The 24,006-nt window shown below is 42.1% G+C and overlaps 1 protein-coding gene across 2 annotated transcripts in view; it reads right to left on the bottom strand.

The window, feature by feature from the left end:
* Positions 1-24,006, bottom strand: part of LPCAT2 (lysophosphatidylcholine acyltransferase 2) — a 428,744-nt gene that overhangs the window by 173,280 nt on the left and 231,458 nt on the right. For both annotated transcript variants that reach the window (XM_089692556.1, XM_089692557.1), the window contains exons 9-10: positions 15,141-15,195; positions 10,005-10,087 (exon numbers count right to left, since the gene is read on the bottom strand). In XM_089692556.1, coding sequence (XP_089548682.1) covers positions 10,005-10,087; positions 15,141-15,195 — 138 coding nt within the window. The remainder of the gene's footprint in view (positions 1-10,004; positions 10,088-15,140; positions 15,196-24,006) is intronic.

Below are 24,006 nucleotides of genomic sequence, written 5' to 3'. Positions count from 1 at the left end.
CTGGGGGTCTCTGTGAGCTTATCTCAGATTAGAGCCAATGATAAAAAATTCCTCATAGTATAGTAGTATAAAATGCTAATTTATTAATAGAGATGATCATCCAGCCAGATATTAATAAAACGTTGCGTTTAGCAAACAGAAATTGCAAATTCAGTAAAACTTCCTGATTGTAAAAGACATGTGGCTGATCAGCCACACTCCAAAAGGGCCGCCAGACCTTCGTACGGCTCCGGCGGCGTGACGTATGGATCCTTCTTGACGCGTTTCATCCCGAGCACATTATCAAAAGGGGTGTGCCTGATGTCGGACGTCCATAGCTCTCCTTATATAGTAACAATGTGCACGTGCATGCGCAGTACACGGGTGCCATATTAATGGCTACACAACAGAGCCATATTACTGGGAAGTATAACTGGAGAATGCTGGTGCACATGCGCACAACCACATGAAGGATGGGAAGCACCGCACTCAAATTACCGATCCTTATAATGCATACGTGGCTATATTGGTCATACCCGGAAAGGAATAGACATGGCCACATAGCCACACATAACTAGAACCTCACATCCTCATCCCTGAGCAAGCATATATGAATAAATTATCAGATACATGGAAAAAATAACAGCAATGAAACCTATGGAAAATAACCACAATAAAACTAATGCATTTATCAAACATTGTGGGTTTATCCTTGTATTGAAAAAATATAAAAATAAATATAAATATAAAAACTCACAAATAAAATTACACAAATATCAATAGGAATATAAAAAAAATCAGTAAAAATATATCAATAAATAGTCAATGAAAAAATCACTGAAAAAATTGTTGAAAGAAGGGGGACAATAATGAAAAAAACAAAATGTCAACCCCAACTACATATTGAAATATGAATCCCAAAATAATGTCATAAAAAATGTCAAAAAATAATGTCATAAAAAAATGGGATAAAACCACAATGTGGGATGGTATAGCTTATACAGGTAAAAATTGAAAAATTAGAATATCATGCAAAAGACCTGGTGTGTTGCTCAGTGGTCCAAAGTCCTCTTTTCTGATGAGAGCAACTTTTGCATCTCATTTGGAAACCAAGGACCCAGAGTATGGAGGGAGAATGGAGAGGCACACACTGCAAGATGCTTGAAGTCCAGTGTGAACTTTCCACAGTCTGTGTTGATTTGGGGAGCCTTGTCATCTACTGGTGTTGGTCCACTGTGCTTCATTAAGTCCAGGGTCAACTCAGCCATCTACCAGAAGATTTTGGAGCACTTCATGCTTCCTTCCGCAGATGAGCTTTATGGGGATTCGGACTTCATTTTCCAGCAGGACTTGGCACCTGCCCACACTGCCAAAAGCACCAAAACCTGGTTCAATGACCGTGGGATTACTGTGCTTGATTGGCCAGCAAACTCGCCTGACCTGAACCCCATAGCATGGCATTGCCAAGGGAAAGATGAGCGACATGAGACCGAACAATGCAGAAGAGCTGAATGCCGCTATTGAAGCATCCTGGTCTTCCATAACACCTCAGCAGTGCCACAGGCTGATAGCTTCCATGCCACGCAGCATTGAGGCAGTAATTGCTGCAAAAGGGGCCCAAACCAAGTATTGAGTACATATGCATGCTTATACTTCTCAGAGGTCCGATATTGTTCTATGTACAATCCTTGTTTTATTGATTGCATGTAATATTCTAATTTTCTGATATTGTGGATTTGGGTTTTTTTATGAGCTGTAAGCCATAATCATCACAATTATGACAAATCACAGCTTGAACTATCTTGCTTTGCATATAATGAGTCTATCTCATATATTAGTTTCACCTTTTAAGTTGCATTACTGAAATAAATGAACTTTTGCTCGATATTCTAATTTTTCGAGTTTCACCTGTAAATGAACGCTAAGCCAATAACATAGGCCAATGTTATATTAACAAGGAACAAATCTACACATACGGATACCAATAGACTGGTATATGTAGTCATACATCTAACATGATTAAGAAATAGTTAAAATTACACAAAACAATTATTTATTATTAAAAATTGGAATATAGAATAGAATAAAAATGAATCATGCATATATGTATGATATGTATATAATATGTGCTGAAATTGTAAACATTCAAAAAATACAGCTTCCTATGGGGTATATCATATATATAATTAACCGAATGGTGTACCTCTTAGCCCAAAATATAGAATAGAATAATCTGAAAATCTATTTTAACTGTTATCAATAAAACAATTTATATCCAAATCTATATTCAACCCCAATGAGGTCAGGGACTGGATTTCATAGATGTATTTGGACTCTAATTGAGAGACCGCTCTGCGTTTATTTGATGTTATACATATGCTCCCTAAGTCTATCCCTCAACCTGCTGGTAGTTCGTCCTAAATATTGCTTGTGACATGGGCGTTCTAATAAGTACACAACAAACCGGCTATTGCAAGATATAAAGGAAGAGATCTTATACTGTTTTCCAGAGATGTGAGACACAAAGGATTCATTCATCTTTCTCCTTTTCCCATATCATTTACAGATAACGCATTTATTGCACGGGTAAAAACCCTTCATATTAGAAAAAAATTATGTAGTGGTGGGGGGGGGTCCACAATATTAGGGGCTATCTTAGTTCTCAAGGGTATGGCTTTCCTGAATGTGATTTCAGGTCTATCTGGAAGCAGTTTAGACAAGACAGGGTCTGTTTTCAGTACTCCCCAATTTTTTGTGATTATTTTCCTCACTTCTCTGTGCTGTATGGAGAAGTTGGTAATGAACGCACAAAATTAATTTGTCCTTTCTTTCTTTGATTGGGTGAGCATTTGTTCTCTGTCCATGTTAGCGACCTGGTTCAAAGTGTAATTTAATACAGATTCATCATAACCCTTTTCCTTAAATCTTTCTTTTAAGATGGCAGCTTGAGAAAAAAATATATTTTTATCCCCAGAGTTACTCCTAATTCTCATAAACTGACCTTTTGGTATGTTAGACAGCCAGGAGGGGCGATGACAGCTATCTGTGGGAATATAACTATTCCTGTCAGTATTTTTGAAAAAAGACTTAGTTGTGGTTAGTGTCCCCTGGTTTATTAGGGTAAGGTCCAAAAAATGAATTTCCCTAGTGCTATAAGTATATGATAGCTGTATATTCAGGGTATTATTATTTAAAGAGCTAAAAAAGTTTAATAAGGCCTCCTCTTCCCCATGCCATAAAAGGAAAACATCATCAATGTAGCATCTATAAAAAAAAAAAGCTCCGGCCAGTCCCTGGCATAAATCATGTCCTCCTCCCACCTGGCCATGAAAAGATTTGCCAGGCTGGGGAAAAATGTAGCCCCCATAGCCACCCCTTTAGTCTGTAAATAAAACACTATATTAAACCAGAAGTAATTTCTTTTCATGGCTAATTCCAATAACTCCAGGATAAAACCTTTCTGGGGTGGAGGGATGCTATCTGTCCCATCTAAGTAAAACTTAGCAGCTGCCATTCCATCTTCATGATTTATATTACTGTATAAAGAGGCTATGTCAGCCATTACAAGAAACGTGTCAGGATCCTTGGTAATGCCCTTGATATCATTCAGCACCTGTTTTGTGTCTTTGAGGTATGCCGGTGTAGTGGATACCAACGGTTGCAGGAAAAAAATCGATATATTCTCCTACTCTTGAGCAAAGGGATCCTATACCACTAACTATAGGCCTCCCTGGTGGCTGTGTGCAATTTATATGTGAATCTTTGGAAGGCAATAAAAAAAAAAATCGGTAATCTGGGGGCCGAAGGGCATAGTAAATCCTTTTCTTTTTTATTTATAATTTGTTTCTCAAATCCTCTTTTCATTAAAAATTTCAAATCCCTTTTATAGGTAATTAATGGGTCTCTAGGGAGGATGGAGTATTTTTCTCTATCGTCCAAAATTCTAAGTACTTCAGACATACTGTATAATCAATCTTATTTAACACTACAACTCCCCCTCCTTTATTGGATGGTCTAATTACCAGATCTTTTTTCTCCAAAAGAGATTTAATTCCCACATTTTTGGCTTGCTGGTTATTAGGACAACAAATTTTTACAGATTCCAGGTCTTTTAGGACCATGTCTTTGAATACATTTATATGATAATGGGTTGTGGGGGGAAGTTGTATAGGGAGGCATTCCTGAGGTTAGAGGTTCTACTTCCATCAGATGGACTAGTGTGTACAATGGGATTAATAGCAAAAGTACCTTTTAAGGGATATTTGACAAATTTGTGGATATCGATGTATGTTTGAAATTTATTTACTGTAATTTTGCCTTAGGGGCAAATTTTAATCCTTTATCAAGTAAGGAAAGTTCATTGGAAGATAGGTCAGTGTGACTAAGATTAAATATTCCGTTTCCTATTACTTTCTTCTTGTTTTGGGGTCTATTGACCCTCTTTCCACCTCTTTTTCCTCTGTTCTTACGCTCCTCTTTCTGGTTTGTCCTCCCCCTAAAAAATGCGTTTGTTCAGACTGCCTGCCTTGATGGTTTTGGTAGTGATATCCCCATTGTGAAGGGTCTTCATCTCCATATGTCCTCCCTTGGGCATTGGGAGGGTAATATGTATCCCTCCTATTACCATTTTGTGGAGTTTGTTGTGAATTATCTCTATCTGGGTTTTATCCCATTTTTTATGACATTATTTTGGGATTCATATTTCAATATGTAGTTGGGGTTGACATTTTGATTTTATCATTCTTTTTGTCCCCCTTCTTTCAGCAATTTTTTCATTGACTATTTATTGATATATTTTTTACTGATTTTTTATATTCCTATTGATATTTGTGTAATTTTGCTTGTGGGTTTTGATATTTATACTGTATATTGATTTTTATTGATTTTTATCTGTTTGAATAATTTTTCAATATAAGGATAAACCCGCAATGTTTGATAAATCCATAGGTTTTATTGTGGTTATTTTCCATAGGTTTCATTGCGGTTATTTTTTCCATGTATCTGATAATTTATTCATATATGCTTGCTCAGGGATGAGGATGTGAGGTTCTAGTTATGTGTGGCTATGTGGCCATGTCTATTCCTTTCCGGGTACGACCAATATAGCCACGTACGCATTATAAGGATCGTCATCTTAAGTGTAGTGCTTCCATCGTGGTTGTGCGCCTGAGCATTCTCCAGTTATACCTTCAGTAATATGGCACCGTTGTGTAGCCGTTAATATGGAGCCCGTGTACTGCGCATGGTTACTATATAAGGAGAGCTATGGACATCCGCCGTCAGGCACACCCCTTTTGATAACGTGCTCGGCACAAACCGAGTCAAGGAGAAGCCATACATCGTGATGTCACGCCGCCTGAGCCATACGAAGGTCTGGCAGCTATTTTGGAGAGTGGATGATCAGCCACATGTCTTTTACAATCAGGAAGTTTTACTGAATTTGCAATTTCTGTTTGCTAAATGCAACATTTTATTATTATCTGGCTGGATGATCATCTCTATTAATAAATTGGCGTGGCTGCAGAGGAAGCTTGTGTCCAGAGGAGGGATCCTTGTTCCAGGCTGGCTGACAGATCTACCTAAAGGGGCTCCTTACAGAGTCATATTCTGCTTAATGCGCATACTTAATGTGCATCTGGTGAGTGCGCATTTTATATAAATATCACACAGTTTGGATCGCACGGATTTTCACCAGAAGTCACTATTGATTATATATGAAGGAAACATCTGTTGACCTGATCACGTCAAGGCTGCACTATTTTGAACACTTATTTGAATCTCAGACTTTTTTGATCTTATCACATTCCTACTTTGCGCCTGTTGATGCGCATTATTCACTTTATAATAATTTTCTACTGTATTAGCGATACTATTTATTTATTGGTGATAACTATTTATCCAGCACTGCACCTTTTTATTGATATAGAGTACCCTGTCTGTGGAGCAATTAATAAAACTTTTAATATCATAAGTCCTCGAAAGGACTGCACTGGTGAACACCTTTGTCTTTTCAACATACGGGCAAACTACAGGAACATTCCAGTAATGATAGGCAGCTGATTTCTAGAGGGGGGGGTTCCTAGTAAACGGCAAGATATATTTTAAATTATTTGCACTCTTGGCTATCATCGAAGGTTTAGGACCTACAATTTGTGCAATTGCAGGATTTGAATTTAGCGCATGTCAATGTTTGGTAGGTATAGACCTCATCTCCCCCCACATGAGAGCCAAATTTGGTAATGAACCTTGTAGGGCCTGAGATTGCAAGTGCTATGTTCCCTCCTAGCTTCTAGCTGATTTCAAGACCCTCAGTCACAGAATCTTTGTTACATCTAATTGGACTCCTTCCTAAATTATGCAAATTGGGTACAGTTCCTCCTAATTCCGGAGGAACTGACCCATTGGGATCCCACTTTTTAATGATTCCTGGTGATGACTACTCACCTGAAGGAGAGTGGAAGCCGCAGTGTCTTTTCTAAATGTTCCAGCACAAAGAAATCCCTCCCCAATAGAAATATAGAGATCCAGAAATGGGATCTCTTCATGGTAAAACCTGTAACTTAGTCAGATGTTGCGGTCATTAAGGTTCAATTCTGTAATGAAAACATTTAGTTGATCAACTGAACCTGTCCAGACCAATAGGACGTAATCAATGTACCTGACCCACGTCACTGCGTGGGCCAGATGCAGACTAGAATGGTATACCACATTCCATTCCCATTTCCCAAGATGTAAACAGGCATATGCTGGGGCCCAAGAGGTTTTGAAAATGAATGTCAGCTTTACATCAGGGAAAAGATCTATATCCTTGTACTAATGTTTGATCCTCCCGTACAGTTATATCTATTTCTAATGCAATCTTTGTATGCAACCGGTATGCCATCTCCAATACTGTGTCCTGACCTTGCCTTTTTATTTTGTATTATCTTGGATTTATTTACATTGTATGCTCAGTTTATAGCAGAGGTATCAGGTGTATGGGACACAGTATTTGGCGGATGACATTGTGTACCAATCATATTGAGTCCGGACTCCCTAATTTTTAACTGACAACATTGTCATGTTTTTAACCACCTCCCTTCCGGTCGTTGTATATAAACGGCCGGACGGTGGCAGTGCATGGTCGGGTGGGCGTTTATAAACGGCCTCTCCCACGCCCTGCTTGTACGCGCAGCACCACGATCCTGTGCCCGCTGTGTCCTCTGGACACAGTGGAAACCCGATCGTCAGCCAATCAGTGATCATATGCAGAGTAGTAAGCAAGATGTCACTTCTGACATCATTGCTTACTACGTGTGAAATCTGTGAATGATCACAGAGGTCACATGGTATAAGGCCATTCACAATAGCCTTGTACCATGTGACAAGCTGTGACCAATCATAGCTCACACAGTAGTTCAATGGCTGCACGAATGCAGCCAGAGAGAAGGAGAAATTATTGCTTTTACAGCCTTTATGGGTGTAAAAGCAATCAGTGTAAAAAAAAAAAAATCTTCATTACCCCCCACAAGTTGTACAGTGTCACCATGGTGACACTGTACTGCTAGGGTGACAGTATGTTAAAAAAAAAAAATTAAAAAAAATGTTTAAAAATTATAATTTTTGGTTATAAACTAATTTGTTTGTTTGTTTTTTTACTAAAAAGATAACGGAAAAAATCTGGGCCAAGATTTATGATGAAATATTATTTATTTGCAAAATTTTATAAGAAAAACACTTTTTTCAAAATTTTGGACTTTTTCATTTACATAGCAAAAAAAATAAAAATCCCAGTGGGGAATAAATACCACCGAAATAAAGCTTTATCTGTCTCAAAAAATGCTAAAAAACTCATATGGCTACAGTGCTGCATGACCGCGCAATTGTCATTCAAAGTGTGATAGCACTGAAATCTGAAAATTGGCCTGGACAGGAAGGGGGTAAAAGTGTCCGGTTTGAAGTGGTTAATGATAATTTTTGGAATGTGGATTTTCAAGTTTTTAGTTAAACTACTTGGGTCACTGGAGATGCGGGACTTCAGATGGGTCATTTCTCCACATCTGGTGGTCTTGCCCGGTCATTCAACCATTCTGGCAAGAGGTCCATAGGCTTGTGGTGTCCGTAACTACCTTACCCTTAGCTCTCTCTCCGGCTCAATTCCTTCTCCACAATTCTTCCCTTCCCAGGGGACAGTATTTCAAATCCTTAGCCATGCATATGGTCAACGTAGCCAGACTCTGTATTCCTGTCCTATGGGGCTCCACACGCCCTCCCTTTATACGTGATTGGCTTACCCGAGTGGGTAAAATGGCGGACATGGAAGAACTGATTGCGACTGCATTTGACACCCCTACGAAATTCTCCCACATATGGGCCTGTTGGACTCACTTTCTAACTACCCCTACATATTGATCCCTCATGGACCAATCTGTCTGAATTGACTTAGTCTTCCTGTTGGTGTTACCCAGTTGCATTTGACTCTATGGAGGTCAACGAACTCCCCTTCTGTGTTCAACCCCCAATTGCTTGACACTGATGATAGTTTAAACTCCAACCGCGCCCACTTATGTCCTACCGTATTGATGATGAAACAATTTTGGTGGTTACTCCCTCCCTTACTTCAGCCTTTCCCTGCACTTCCCTTCCCTCCCCCCACCCCCTTTTCTCTCTCTCTCTCTCTCTCTCCTTCTTTCTCTCTTTTCTCTTCTCTTCTTCCTCTCATATGCTTTTACAAGTTTTGGATAATCTTCCAGAATAACATTAGGCATGCTGACAGCTTACATTCACATTCGCACTCAGATACCTCTATCATCTCAAAACTGTAGCTTTGACTTTGGCTTAGGCGTCGACAGCTTTGGCTTAGGCATCGACAGCTTACATTCACATTTGCACTCAGATACCTCTATCATCTCAAAACTGTAGCTTTGACTTTGGCTTAGGCGTCGCATATATCCTCCCTTCCTCTACAGATCTACACTTCGAGACATCACTATAGGAGGCCCGGCGCGCCATTCCTCCAAATCGCTTTACAAGAATACCTGATTATTACAGGCATAACCCTGTCATGGCCTAGTTTATCAACATTGCTCATTCTTGCGTTGGACTTCATTTCTTTTTGTTTGATGTATGCATTGCCAAATGTCTTATTTACACTTCATTTGCACATTTTCTTGTGTCAATCTGTATTTCCTCAATAAACTTTTTTGGAATAAAAAAAACTACTTGGGTCACTTGCAGTACCTTCTTTTTCTAGGGGTTCTTCCTTAGCATTTTTTTCATTGTCTGCTCCTATTGTACCTGTCATTAGGCACCCACATGCTTGCATTGCATTAGCAACAATGAAGCAACATAGATCAGATGCAACATGCAGGTGGCAATATAGCGTGAGTGTCTTGTTTTATTGTTATACATGTAATTTATTTTTATTATTTTTAGTTTTGCACAAATGATTTTTGTTTGAGCTCTGCAGAATTTGTTTATAGTGTAAGATATTACATTGGTTTTAACAGGTCACTTTACTCACAAAGATTCCTTTTGGAAAACAGAAAGCACAGTATGCATACTTAATGAGCAAATCTGGTTGCCTCAATTAATATACTGTATATAATTGCAGGTACAATACTTCAATAACTATAGTTAAGCTGGCGATAGACTATGCAATTTTCTTTCCTGCAACCAGGGTTTGCAGGAAAGAAAATTGCTCTGTCCTGGATGGGGGGTGTGGGGGAAGCTGTCCATGCCAGGAAAGCACAGTGATTATTGTTAGCAGATCTAGCTATTGGCAATAATCACATGAAAGATCAGACAGGCAGGTTGTACCCAAGTCATCCAAAAACCAAATTGGGTACAATCAGCCTGCACATAGATGGTTCAAATCTCGGCTAGTCACTGCTCAACCAGTCAAGATTCAAACAATCTATGGCCGACTGTATAGATATACTGTATAGACATGCACATTTCAGAAAATAGTAGAAAACCCTGCAAATAAATGATAACCACATTTTACCATCTCTAATTAGATCAGGCAATGCTAATAAGATACATACTTTGCCATGACATTGCGAACATTGCTTGCATAGAGAAAATAATCTTTCTTCTCTTCTTCTGAAGGAACATACACAGGAAGAAACTTGAAAGAAAAAAAAAATACATTACATTTAATGTTGTAGAAGAAATGTCTAAGCACCATAATTCTGTCTACTCCAGTTATAATAAATTCCACTTACAATACTCGAAATACACATCCCAAGGAAATAAAATCCCATGTAACACTGAGAATAATAACTTCAATCCACAAATAAATAGATGCAGTGCTCTGTGTTGTGATGCATCTCCCAAAAACACATCAAGTGTACTGGCTGGCTAAAGCAATGCCAAATGTGTGTATATGCAGGTGTATATTCTTATTCTCAAGACATAGCGCTGTGCAAAAATAGATCTAATAAAGTCTGGCTTGGCCATCTATGAGTACTGAGCAAAGAGCAACTAGTTCCTCAGGACCCCATTAGCTTTACCAAGTGGCAATCCAATAATGGCAGGCTTACCAGGTAAATGCAAAGTACATGGATCATTCCCATGCAGAAATAGCAACGTATTAAAACCCTGTATCTGCCAAAGCTTGAATCATCTAATGGGTACTTGATTGTGTCATTTCACGATATACTGTTTTTCCAGTTTTATGTTGCAGCCTGATACTACAGTTGGTTAGATTACATTTTTTTCTCATTAATCTACACTCAGTACCCCATAATGACAAAGTGAAAACAGAATTTTAGAAATGTCTATGAATTTATTAAAAAGAAAAAAGTAAAATATTACATGTACTTAAAGTGGTTCTAAAGGCTTGTTTTTCTTTAACATAATAAACACATCATACTTACCTACTCTGTGCAATGGTTTTGCACAGAGCAGCCTAATCCTCTTCTTTTTTGGTCCCCTGCCAGCGCTTATGACTCCTCCCCCTTAAGGGGGCCTCCAGAGCAAGCTGCTTGCTTTGGAGGCACTTGTGCACACTTTCTCCCTGAACAGCTGCTCAGTCCTGCCTCCCACTCCCACCTTGCTAGCTGTGATTGACAGCAGCGAGAGCCAATGGCTCCCAGTGCTGTGTCTCAGCCAATTAGGAGAGAGAGATGGTGAGAGCCAATACTCTCGTGCACATCGCTGGATCGAGTTTAAGCTCAGGTAAGTAGTAGGGGGGCTGCAGGGTAAGCTACACACTGAAGGTTTTTACCTTCATACATAGAATGCATGAAAGTAAAAAAACCTGCAGTCTTTAGAACCACTTTAAGTTTGTACATCCTTTACCCAATACAAGCAATTACAGCCTTGAGTCTTTTTGAGTATGATGCAACAAGCTTTACACACCTTTCTGCCATTTTTCTTTGCAAATCTTCTGAAGCTCAGTCAGGTGGGATGGGGATGGTCAGAGGACAGCCATTTTTGGGTCTCTGCAGAGATGTTCAATAGGATTCAATTCAGGGCTCTAGCCAGGCTATTCTAGGACATTCACTGATTTGTCCCTAAGCCACTCCTGTGCTGTCTTGGCTTTGTGCTTGTGATCATTGTCATATTGGAAAGTGAACCTATCTGAGGTCCTGAGCACTGTGGAACAGGTTTTCATTGAGGATATCTCTGTACTTCGCTCCATTCAGCTTTTCCTCAACCCCTACCAGTCTCCCAGTCCCTACTGCTGAAAAACAGCCCCACAGCATGATGTTGCCACCACCATGCTTCACTGTTGGTATGGTATTGGGCAAGTGATGAGTGGTGCCTTGTTTCCTCCAGAAATAACATTTAGAACTGAGGCCAAACAATTTTGGTTTCATCAGACCAGAGAATCTTGTTCCTCAGTCTGAGAGTCCTTCAGGTTCTTTTTTGAAAACTGCAAGTGGTCTTTCATGTTTTTTTCAGAGCAAAGACTTCTGTCTAGCCACTCTGCCATAAAGTTCAGAATGGTAGAGGGTTGCAGTGATTGTTGTACTTCTGGAACTTTGTCCTATCTCAACAAAGTATATCTCAAACTCAGTCAGAGTGACCATCGGGTTCTCAGTCGTCTCTCTAACTAAAGCCCTTCTCCCCCAATTGCTCAGTTTTGCCGAGTGACTAACTCTTAGAAAAGTCTTGGTTGTGTCAAACTTCTTCCATTTGAAAACTATTGAGGCCACTGTGCTCTTAAGAAACTTAAGTGCAGCATAAATTTTTTGTAGCTTTCCCCAAATCTGTGCCTTACAATAATCCTGTCTCTCAGCTATGCAGGCAGTTCCTTTGACCTGATGTATTTTGTTCTGATACGCTATGTATTGTCAGCTGTGAGGCCTTTTATAGAGAGGTGTGCCTTTCCAAATCATGTCCAATCAATTTCATTTACCGCAAGTGGACTCCAATCAAGGTGTAGAAACCTCTCAGAAACAATCAAAAGAAATGGGAGGCACCAGAGCTAAATTTCAAGAGTTGTTGCAAAGGATCTGAATACTTCTGCCAATGCAATATTTCAGTTTCTCCTTTTTTATACATTTGCAAACATTTCTACAACTTTGCTTTCATTTTGACATTATGGGGTACTGAGTGTAGATTATTGAGGAAAAAAAATAATTTAAAAGATAAGTTCACCTTTAGGAACATGTTACATGTTCCACCCATGGTCTGCCCACAAGGCAGTGTCATTCATTCACAGTGTCCTGTGAATGAATGAACTACAAGTCCCGACAGCCTTAGCCTGGAGCGTCATAGTAGTTCCTTGAATCTTCCTGTCAGTATATTTGCTTGCCCATACATCCTGTAAGGGCAAGCAGATATACTGACAGGTCTGCAGGAGACCTGCATGGCACCAACGATCTACTAATCGCTGGTGCAATGCTTTGCAGGATCCTGCAACCAAAAATAATAAATGCGCATTTTTTACCTGCAAAAAAATGTGCATTTATTTTTGGTCAAAAAGGGAATTTATTCTTTAACCACTTGCCTAAAGGGCACTTATAACCCCTTCCTGCCCAGGCCAATTTTCAGCTTTCAGTGCTGTCACACTATGAATGACAATTGCGCTGTCATGCAACACTGTACCCATATGTAATTTTTATAATTTTTTGAGACAGAGCTCTTTCTTTTGGTGGTATTTAATCACCTCTGGTTTTATAATTATTTGCTAAGCAAACCAAAAACAACAGAAAATGTTGAAAAAAAATTTTTTTCTTAGTTTCTGTTATAATATTTTGTAAATAAGTGATTTTTCTCCTTCACTGATGTGTGCTAATGAGACTGCAATGATGGGCACTGATAGGCTGCACTGATGGGCACTAATGTAGAGGCACTGGTAGGTGGCACTGATGGGCATTGACAGGCATCACTGATGGGCACTGAAAGGCAGCACTCATATATGGCACTGATAGGCGGCACTGCTGGGTGGCACTGACTGGCAGTGATAGGCGGCACTGACTGGCACTGTTAGGTGGCACTGATAGGCAGCACTGACTGGCACTGATAGGTGGCACTGAAAGGCAGCTCAGATGGGCACTGATATGTTGAATTGATGTGCACTGGTAGGCACTATGTGGCATTGATGTGGCACTGATGGGCACTGGCAGATGGCATTAATGGACACTGACAGGTGGCATTGATGGGGCTACACTGATCATCAGGGCACACTGATCATCAGTGCCCTGATAATCAATGTACATGTTCCCTCTGAGTAATGCCGATTACCAGCAGTGTGACAGCTCATGAGGAGAGAAATGCCGATAACCAGCATTTCCTTATTTACATGCGATCAGCTGTAATTGGACACAGCTGATCACATGACAGAGTTGATGTCATTGGCTCTTTCCATTGATTGGTGATCTACTGTGTCCCAGGGACACAGCGCACCACCAATTGCTGTGCAGTTAAAATGGGAGGAAGTCATATGATGTCCTCCCAGAACGAGAGAACCACCTTGCGCCCGTCATTACCTTATATGGCGGACGGCGGTTAAACAACTGTAATATCAGGCTGCAACATAACAAAATTGAAAAAGGTTAAGGGGGTCTGAATACTTTATGTGCTTCATGAGGGACAAGTGGCATGGTGGTAAAACTAGTGTGCTCAGTGAATGGCCAGTCCAGCCATAAACCTCAGATGCATATGCCTGGCAAAATGAACTTGCAAGATGCGGACTAAAAACACCAAATCTTTTGGGATAATGTACATCAAGTATACTGCAACATCCAAAATTGGAATTATAGCATTCATATCATTCAGGCAAATATCTTCAAATCTCCAGGGCATAATAGCACCAATTTGTCTGCTTGTACACACTGCATGTATCCCAAAACTGAGCATTAAAGAGTGTTAATAAAAAGTCCCAGTATACTTTTGAAATGATGCTGAAGTTGATACTGAGTCTGGATGTGATAGAGAATACACAGTATAGGGCAGGATAATGTCCAGGCTATGGTTGCTACCTCATCCCTTTAAAACCAAACACATATTAATTACACAGGTTACGTGGCTGATTAAGGTGGTAATTAAACTCATTTGGTTCCTTATCTGCATTAAATTTTCCCCAGTACCTGTGTAATTAATGTGTTCAGTTTTAAAGGGTTGCGGTGCAGGAAAAAATCAGACAATTCACTGAGCGTGCCAGCTTGCTCCAAGTATAATGTCAGGTATTTCGTTGGACATTTTAATATTAATAAGCAAGATCAGTCCATCCATGCATAAGTGGGTTTCAGATGTTTGTAAACTATGGGGGAGATTTACTAAAACTGGTTCGCTCAGAATCTTGTGCACCCATGCATGGTAGTCAATCAGCTACTGACCTCAGCTTGTTCAATTAGCTTTAGCAATAAAACCTGGAAGCTGATTGGTTTCCATGCAGAAGTGCACCAGCTTTAGTAAATAAACCCCAATGTGTCAATAAATTATTTGTTCTTGATACCAAAAACTTGGCTTAACTTGAGTTTGTGAACTATCATGCTATACAAATATTAGGTTAGCTTGTAAAAAAGTTGTTGTTATAAACATTGTTGTCGCTCAAAGTGATTGTCTTGGTATCTTAGATTTATTTTTGGTTTCAATATTAAAAAATATAGTGTGCACTCTGAAACAATCTGTTAACAAATATACTGACTGCAATGATGGGGAGATTAGTATTGAGACTGTAACAATTTTATTTGATAGTTGTAATTTGTAAAAGTATTGTGTCTTACCTCCACTTCAACGTTGGTGCAAAACTGACATACGGTCATAAGTAAAAGTTTTGCACTAAAATAAAAAAAATGGAAATGTGTTATACTTTTAAAACATTTCTGTACTTTATTTGAATATAATTTAAATGGGTGGTATGGTCAAAATCATTTTTATTTGGCAGAAGCAAGAATTTTTCCTCCTACTGGTTTTTACAGATCTGAAGCTATGAATCTAGCAAATTGCTGACCCTTACATGCTATTTTCTGACAAATTTCTACAGATTTTATGATTTTGGAGAATCCATTAGAGAGCAGGTGGCATATAAATGTCACAAAGCTTTACTTTGCTCCTGTTGTATAGGCTCCTCTCCTGTACTCTGATTTCACTGAACACTGTGAGCTTCTCAAGGTGTGTATTAGAAGCAACGGCAGATAGCGAGAGCCCAGCTCAATTCCTGGCTGGAGAAATTATTATTATTATTATTATTATACAGTATTTATAAAGCGCCAATAGTTCGCTCAGCGCTGTACATTACAATGGGGGACAGAACAATAACAATACAATACAATGCAAAACATGAGGGGATCGAGGGCCCTGCTCCTTCGAGCTTACAATCTAGGAGGGAGGGGATGGTGGCACAGGAGGAGAAAGCTGTGGGGGAAGGAGTGGTAGGAAGAGTGGAGGAGGTCGGCAAGTTAGCAGGGGGTGGGGTAGGCTTCACTGAAGAGGTGGGTTTTCAGGGTGCGCCTAAAGGAGAGGAGAGTAGGTGATAATCTGATGGGTTGGGGCAGGGAGTTCCAGAGGATGGGTGACACCCTGGAGAAGTCCTGGAGGCGGGCATGGGAGGAGGAGACCAGGGAACTAGAGAGAAGGAGGTCTTGTGAGGAGCGGAGTGTGCGTGTTGGGTGGTACTTGGATATTAGGTCAGTGATGTAGTTCGAGACAGTATGGTGGACAGCTTTGTACGTCAGTGTTAGGATTTTGAATTTGATCCGTTGCGCAATCGGAAGCCATTGAAGGGATTGGCAGAGGGGGGTGGCGTAAACGGAGCGGTTGGAAAGGTGAATGAGTCTGGCAGCTGTATTCAGGATCGACTGAAGCGGGGATAGCCAGCGGCAATGTCTATATTATATTAATGAAGGAGTAAGGGAGGAACTAGGGAAGGAAAAAATATAAGTAGATTGAACTTCAGCTTTAAAGATGCTGTTATTAAAGTTGAAATGAACTTGTAAATCCAGATATTACCTTGTAACATGACTGAGGGACATGCAGAATATCGAGGCTAATACTTACCACCTAATCCATAAAACAACCACCCCTTCAACCCTCCCCACCTAAATAACTCTCCTTTTGGTGTAAAACCGGCCATAGCAGCCCATTTATTTAACATAACTCTTACATAACACTTCTTACAGTATAATCAAATAATAACTGACAGTAATGATCCCAACCGGGTCCAAGGTCTTCGAAGGCACTGTTAATCATATCAATAACTTGGCTGTATCTGACACCCAATGAAAAGGCCCCCAGCCGCTACTACAGTGCCTTGGGGACAATAATACAGTTACGTAGTCCCAGATACAGCCAATGAACTCCCACCTTACCAACGTGACCTTATAATTGGGAAGGAACACCCATACCTATGATGGGCCCAACCCATAATCCACTAAATTGTCACTCGAGCACCACCTTCAAAGACCCAGAGACCCCTGCCACAGCACGTGAGTGTCAACCCTTATACTCGTATAGCCCGCCAAACCCACAAGACCCACTGGATACCATCCTGGAGGCCCAACGACCACAAGTCAATGCCTACAGCATTGAGATGCACTCCATCTGCCCGCAAATACTGCCAGGACTCCTCCTCCAACTTACGATGACAGACTGCTAGGCCACCATTCCGCCACCTCCCTGATGACCTTTATTTGGGCCCTGTTAAGTTTGACGACTGAACGAACCAGGCGCCCAGAAGCACGGGCCACATTGTCAGACCAGACCATAACAGTCTGTGGGAAAAGGACCGAAGGCGCAAAAAAAAAAAAAATGGAATTTAATGTCTCGGATCACCACCTGCATAAAGCGCAACCCAAGGTCATTGCCGCCTACAAGCAACACCAGAACATCCGGAGGCTGGTCTAACCGGGAATAACGGTGGATCTCAGGTACTACCCTGGATCACAACATCCCAGGCACACCAAGCCAATGAAACCTGGCCTCACTCCTATCAAAACCCAATTGCCAACCCTCTTCCCAAACATCCGCCCGCTTAGCCCTCCCAAAGGACATAAGAATGGCCCAGGATCCACACCAAACAGACGTCAGAACCTGCAAAGAAAACAAAAGAAGGAGGAGGTAAAACACCCTCAACCATGCCCCAAAACACAAAAAAAAAAAAAACACAAAGAATAGACAGTTACAGGTACCCTCAAGACAGAAACCAACACAACCAACCGAGCACCCACCCATCACAAGAGCTGAGGATGCATGTATAATAGGAACCTAGCCGAATCCCAATGCCCAATGCGTCGAACAACGTGATCACCCAAACCCCTCCGGGGGCATGATGCGGCAAGCAAAATTCAACTTACCCAATAATGACTGTAAATCACGAAGTCAAATTTTCCTGCACTTACCAACCGCAGTTACCAACCCCCAGAGCTCCTACAATTTATCCAGAGGCAAACAACATTCCATGGCCTCCGTATTGATAACAATGTCCAAAAAACACAACTCCATGTGCGGACCCACCGTCTTATCCAAAGCCAAGGGGATGCCAAAATACTCTAAAACATGCTGCACCATACTCAGTAGCGATGCACAGATGGAACTCCCCAGGGGCCAATGCACAAGAAATCATCCAAATAATGGATGACGGATGCGAGCCCAGAAACATCCCTCACCACCCATTACAGAAAGGAACTAAATGTCTCAAACAGGGAACAAGAAATGGCACAACCCATAGGCAAACCACGATCCACAAAAATGCGCCTGTGCCATTTGCAACCCAGCAGATGGAGACAACTGGGATGTACCGGCAAGAGGCGAAACGCCGCCTCAATATTGGTTTTTGCCAGCAAGGAACCCCGACCATACCGCCGCACTCACGAGACCGCCTCATTGAAAGAAGTATACGAATTGGTACACAAATCCGGGTCAATAGTGTCATTGACCGAACCCCCTCTCGGATGCGACAGGTGATGGATGAGTCTATATTTATTGGGCTATTTTAGGAACAACACCCAACGGCGAAATAACCAGATCAGGCATCGGGGGGCAAACAAAAGGAGACCTCCTTGTCCAGTTTAGCAAGGACAACGTCTGGATGCAGCCACGCTGATCTTAAATTATTTGCCGTGGGAGGAACAACCGCCAAAGCACAAGGGATCAAGAAATCTCTGCAAAACCCCGCTGCAACAGGCAAGCCACCGCCTGATCAGGGTACCAATTTAAAAATGGCACCATCCTTCCTACTCTCACTGGCATCATGCCTTTTTCCAGAGTCACCACCTCTCCCCCTTCCCTGTTTAAAACACCGGGACAAGGAATGGAACCCCCCACAGCCCGAGCACTTGTGATAGAATTGGCAGCCAGATCCAAACTTGCACGATCCCTCATTGAATTGCCAGCAGTATCCTTTTCTATGCGCGGCCAGCTGCGTAACAGAAGCTGCACCTCCGGCCCCCCCCCTGGAAAGGGATGAGCAGTGGTCCGCACAGGCGTCATCAGCTTCATCCACAAACCAATATCCTTGTGGTCCCAACGCAAAGACGGCCAAACAGCTTTGCGTTGCCGAAACTGCTCGTCATAACGCAATCCAAGTAACAAAAGAGAGGTGAACAATGTTCCGGCGTCCTCTCTCCAATAACGCTTGCCAGAATGGCAAACACCTGAAGCCAATTAAAGAAAGTGCAGGGGATCAAACGGTACCAACGTTTTTCCTCCTCCTCTCTCATCCTCTCATCCGACCGAACTTTGTCCAAGTTTAATTTCTTCAACGGCAACAAAGAAAAGATCTCCACATACTCACCCCTCCAAATGCGCTCCTTCACCTCTGGCTTCAGATGAGCCCCCAAGGGCCCCTCAAAGCACACATAGACTTCGCATTTAGCCGCATCTGCCAAACGCGCTCCATAAAACCCCGGCACCACTTTGTCCCCACCGTCGGCCCCAGAACCATCAACAACCGCATCCCCCCCACAGCCTCAGAGTCAGTGCTGGAACAACCACCCACCGCCGGTGCCAACACCAAACTAATGGCAGAAGAGGCTCCAGCGAACTGCGACACAGCCACCAGCAACACGCGAGGGCGAACCACATCAGCAGCGTCTCTACCCCCCACGGTGACAACACCACCCCAGACGCAGCAGCCTGAACAGCCAACCACGCAGCCAAAGATGGCGCCAAAGCCGGGGCACCACCCCCCCTCTCACAGCACATCCCTAAAACCTGCCATCAGCATGCCAACAACCCCATCAGTGCCCAGGGAATCTCCCAGCGACAACACGTCAACCCCATTACTAACAGACCAGCCCGCCGCCACAACCCTGAAGCACTACCCCCCAAGTCCCAAAAGCCCACCAGCAGAGAAGAGGAAGACAATGGAAAAACAGCCCCAGAAGACAACTCACCAGGCTGCATCCGCCCACCGGGACTCCCAGCCGCCATTCTGGATCCAAGCAGGGATGAAGCTCCCTTTTTGACCTGCTCTCTGCAGCCTCCGGCTCCCAGATAGCACTGTGCTGCCCTCGTGGATCGGTCCTGGCTCCTGGTGCTCGAAGATGACATCAACAGCCACCGCACCGGAGCCCAGAGCCGCCGAATCGTCCCTCCCTCATCGGGCTCGCTGAGAGGCAGAGGAACTCCTAGCAGCCAAAGACCCTTCCTGTGACAGGTGACGGTTCCTAGCTCTTGAGCCTGGGCGGTGCACGGGGGTGATGTCATCAGCCACTGCCACAACATCACCAGAGCTCTGAGCTGCTGATCCCCCTCTCCCACATTGGGCTCGCTGGGCGGCCAAGGAAGGCCCAGCAGCCGAAGGCCTGTGCTGCATCATAAGCCGGTTCCCGGCTCCTGAGCCCGGGTGGCGCACGGGGGTGACGTCATCAGACGCCACATCCCCGGAGCTCAGAGCCGCCGAGCCCCTCCGAAGTCAGGCTCGCTGGGCGGCCCTGGAAGGCCCAGCAGCTGCCATCCTGTCCTGCTGAGTGGCGGCACCCACCTGGCTCAGCCGCAATGACGGAGATCCCAATCCTCTTCTCCCAGGGGGCGGGGTCCCAGCCCCCCCCGGAGGTCGCCTGTCATGCCCCATAGCTCTCCCACGCAGGGCCACAAGTGCTGCAGGCCCAGAGCCTGCAGGGCCAGCCGCATGGTCCCGACCAGGAGGTGAGTTGGCAGGGAAGCAGGTGGTAGCTCAAGTGCTCCCGTCAGGGTTCCATCGGTGATGAGGATTCCTCCCAGCCCCCTCCACCAGGAGAAGCAGGCCGATGCTTCACTGGTGGGGCCGTAGGGTCCCCGATGGGGCTCCTAGAGTGGCGCCGAACCCGCGCTGTCACTTCTGGGCTACAGCACACCGAAGACACAGACCTCTAAGCACGTGGGCGCCCAGGAGAGGGGCCCGGTGACACAGGCCTGGGTGTTTGCAGCAGGTCCAACAGCCTTTCACGCAGCCACCCTGAGCCATTCACTTCTGCTGCTGCCCACAATTGGGAGAGCATCCCGTCCAAGTCACTCATGGCCTAAGTTCTTTCTTTGCAGGTACCAGACAAGGATGAAGAAACCACACCCATGCTGGCACAAGCTCCAACTGACCTCCGACAAGTCCCAACCCCTCTCCTCATCCTGGCAAGACCACCCTTAAGCTCCAATACTCCAATCAGGTGAGTAACCACCCCCACCTCCTGCATATACTCCTACCCAAATCCAATCTCTGACTCGTCTGCAAGCCCCAGTCATGCTGGCCCTCCTTTTTAGCTTCGCTCAGTCCAGGTCCTGACTTTTTGCATGTAGGCAAGATGCACTAGTTGTTTCATATGGGATCACAGCACAGATGTGGAATACACAATGGAGAATATGATTTATATTACAAAAAAGTACAAATACACATGTCTTATATTTAGACAGTGTATGTTTACTTTGAAAATGAATATATGCACACAAGATGGCTTTGGTCTCCTGCAGGATGTGTGCCCATTGTTTTCTATCTCTTTTCTTCTCCTCCAACCTTGGATTTCCATATAGTTTATGCATTTCTCATGGTTACATGTTTTACCTCCATATAAAATGTTCCCTTTTGCCTTCCAGTGCTTTTAACCTGCATTCAGGTTACGAGTTATAGTCAAGTACATAGGTTACCTCTCAAACTTGCGGCAATACCTTACATGTGTGGCACAATTGCTGTTTACATAAAGGCGAGCGCTCTGAGCATGCATTTGGATTCATGTGTGTGCACATTTTTTATAATTTCATTTTTTTATATTTTTTTTTGCATTGGACTTTTTTACTATCACATGGGGGCTAACAAATAACGTGATAGTGTGGGCAGTGTTCTGTATATTGTATATCATCATTCCACCTGTTTTTATGATTCCCCTTCAACAAGAACAGGAAGTGTTCGTTAAAATAAAGATTGCCCATCTTCCAATGCAGTTCCAGTTTAGCTTCCAGAAGAATACCAGTGAAGGATTCCTTCCTCCCTTTGATATACATAGGCCTGCAGTTCAAATTGTGTTTGCCAAAGTCACATATATAGGTGGATCACATTTACATGTATTCAGTGTGATTTGTAGATGTTTGCAAGAAATGTTTTCATTGTATGCATTTGTGAGAAATACGTATACAAACATATTGTAATTTCAGTTTATGTAACTGTATTTCAGTTTTTCAGAACTCTTCACAGAAGTAAATTCAGTTTTTTTATGAAACACGACACTGCTTGTCAGTTTTGTCAGCTAGCTGTTGGCTAACTGTTAATAGGACTGCATAGGAAAAAGGCAGTAAAAACACATCTGCATACAGGCGAAAATAGGACCTTCACACTAAAAATGCATCTGTATACAGGGGAAGATAGAGAAGTTTTACAATTAAAAGGCATCTGTATACAAATGATGATATAGGAACATCACAGTAAAAAGGCATCTGTATACAGGCAAAGATAAGGAGCTTCAGTGAAAGAATCCACATGAAAACTGTACTTGAGATTGTATTCCACTTTAATTCATATATCATGGATTAATATAGGAGTGTGGATATTCCACATCAAACTTCAGAGACCAGGTCTCACATGTCTGGCTCCAGATATACAGTACATACATCAGTCATCACTCAATTCTGCAGGCCTCAGAGTAAGAGCAAAGGCAGAGGCAGTGCTTGCAGAGTCCTTATATGTCCAGAAAAGAAGCTGACTTGATGAGGTAAAAAGCAGAGTTGGAAGCCACCTCCTTGAGGCTGAAAACAAAGCTTGAAGCTAGAATGCACAAGTTGAATAGAATAGAACAGAAAAAAATAGAATAGAATAAAATAAAATAGAATATAACTGTCTTCTGAATTTTGCTTAGAATAAACTTGAAGTTGAGTAGAATAGATTAGAATAGAAAAGAATAATATAGAAAATAAAAGAATAGAATAGAAAAAAAACAATAGAATATAATAAAATAGAATATACCTGTCTTCTGAAATTTGAATTTTGAATAGAATAAATTTAAATTAGAATAGAAAATAATAGAATAGAATAGAATAGAACAGAATAGAACAGAAAAGAATAAAACAGAAAATAAGAGAATAGAAAAAACAATAGAATACAATACAATATAAAATAATAGAATAGATTAGAAAAAACAACAGAATAGAATATAAATGTCTTCCGAAATTAAAATTTTTAACCACTTCCCGCCCGGCCTATGGCCGGTTGGCGGCTGGCAAAAACCCTCACCTTTCCGGGTGGCGTCCTTTCGAGCATGCGTAGTTTGCATGCCTGCAGAGCCACGCAGCGGCGCGATCTGTCACCGGCCGTGTACCTCGGACACGACCGATGACAGATCTGAGTACCGGCCCCGTTGACCAATCACAGCAGGTCACATGACAGTTGTATACAATGGATGGCTTCATTCATGCCATCCATTGTATACTAGTGTCTAGCTGTGAATGGTCACAGCGATCACATGCACAAGCTGGGCCAATCACAGCCCAGCTGTGTCATGTGATTAGCCGTGGCCAAATCACAGCTAAGCACAAAAAAAAAAGACCCTGAATGAATTGATGTCATTCAGGTAAATGCTTGCTTATAGCAAAGTAATTCTTTGCTATAAGCAAATTGTGTAAAAAAAAAAAAATACTGATCACTTCCCCAAAGTAGTACAATGTTACTATGGTAACATTGTACAACTTTGGTCATAGTGAAATATGAAAAAAAATCTTAAAAAAAATAAAGAAAATGTAATAAAAAATTAAAAATAGTAAAAAAAAAAACATTTTCATACTGTCACCAGTCAGTGTCCCTGATCACCGCCATGCCAGTTATATGATGACACTGTACTGCACTGGTGACAGTATGTAAAAAAAAAAAATAGTGAAAATAATTTTTTTAATTTTTCATTTTCGGAAAAATTATGACAAAAAAAATACAACTTCAAAAAACTCACCATGCCCCTTATGAAGTACGTCAGACTGTCTAATTTGCAAAAAGGGGTCATTTGGAGGATATCTGTACTGTTCTGACATTCTTGGACTTCAAGAACTTAGATTGGCTGTCAGTACTTCAGGACTGATCAATATTCAGATATATCCCATAGTTTGTGAACTCTATATCTTTCCTACAGACTAAAAAATACATCCTAATGTGGGTTATTTTCACCAAAGACATGTAGCAGAATACATCTTGGCCTAAATTTA

This window comes from Staurois parvus, unplaced genomic scaffold, assembly GCF_062004578.1.
Source record: "Staurois parvus isolate SC_StPar_1 unplaced genomic scaffold, SC_StPar_1.0 ptg000594l, whole genome shotgun sequence".
NCBI classification, from domain to species: Eukaryota; Metazoa; Chordata; class Amphibia; order Anura; family Ranidae; genus Staurois; species Staurois parvus.
The sequence above is the reverse complement of the archived record's forward strand: the minus strand, read 5'-3'. Positions and strand labels throughout refer to the sequence as shown.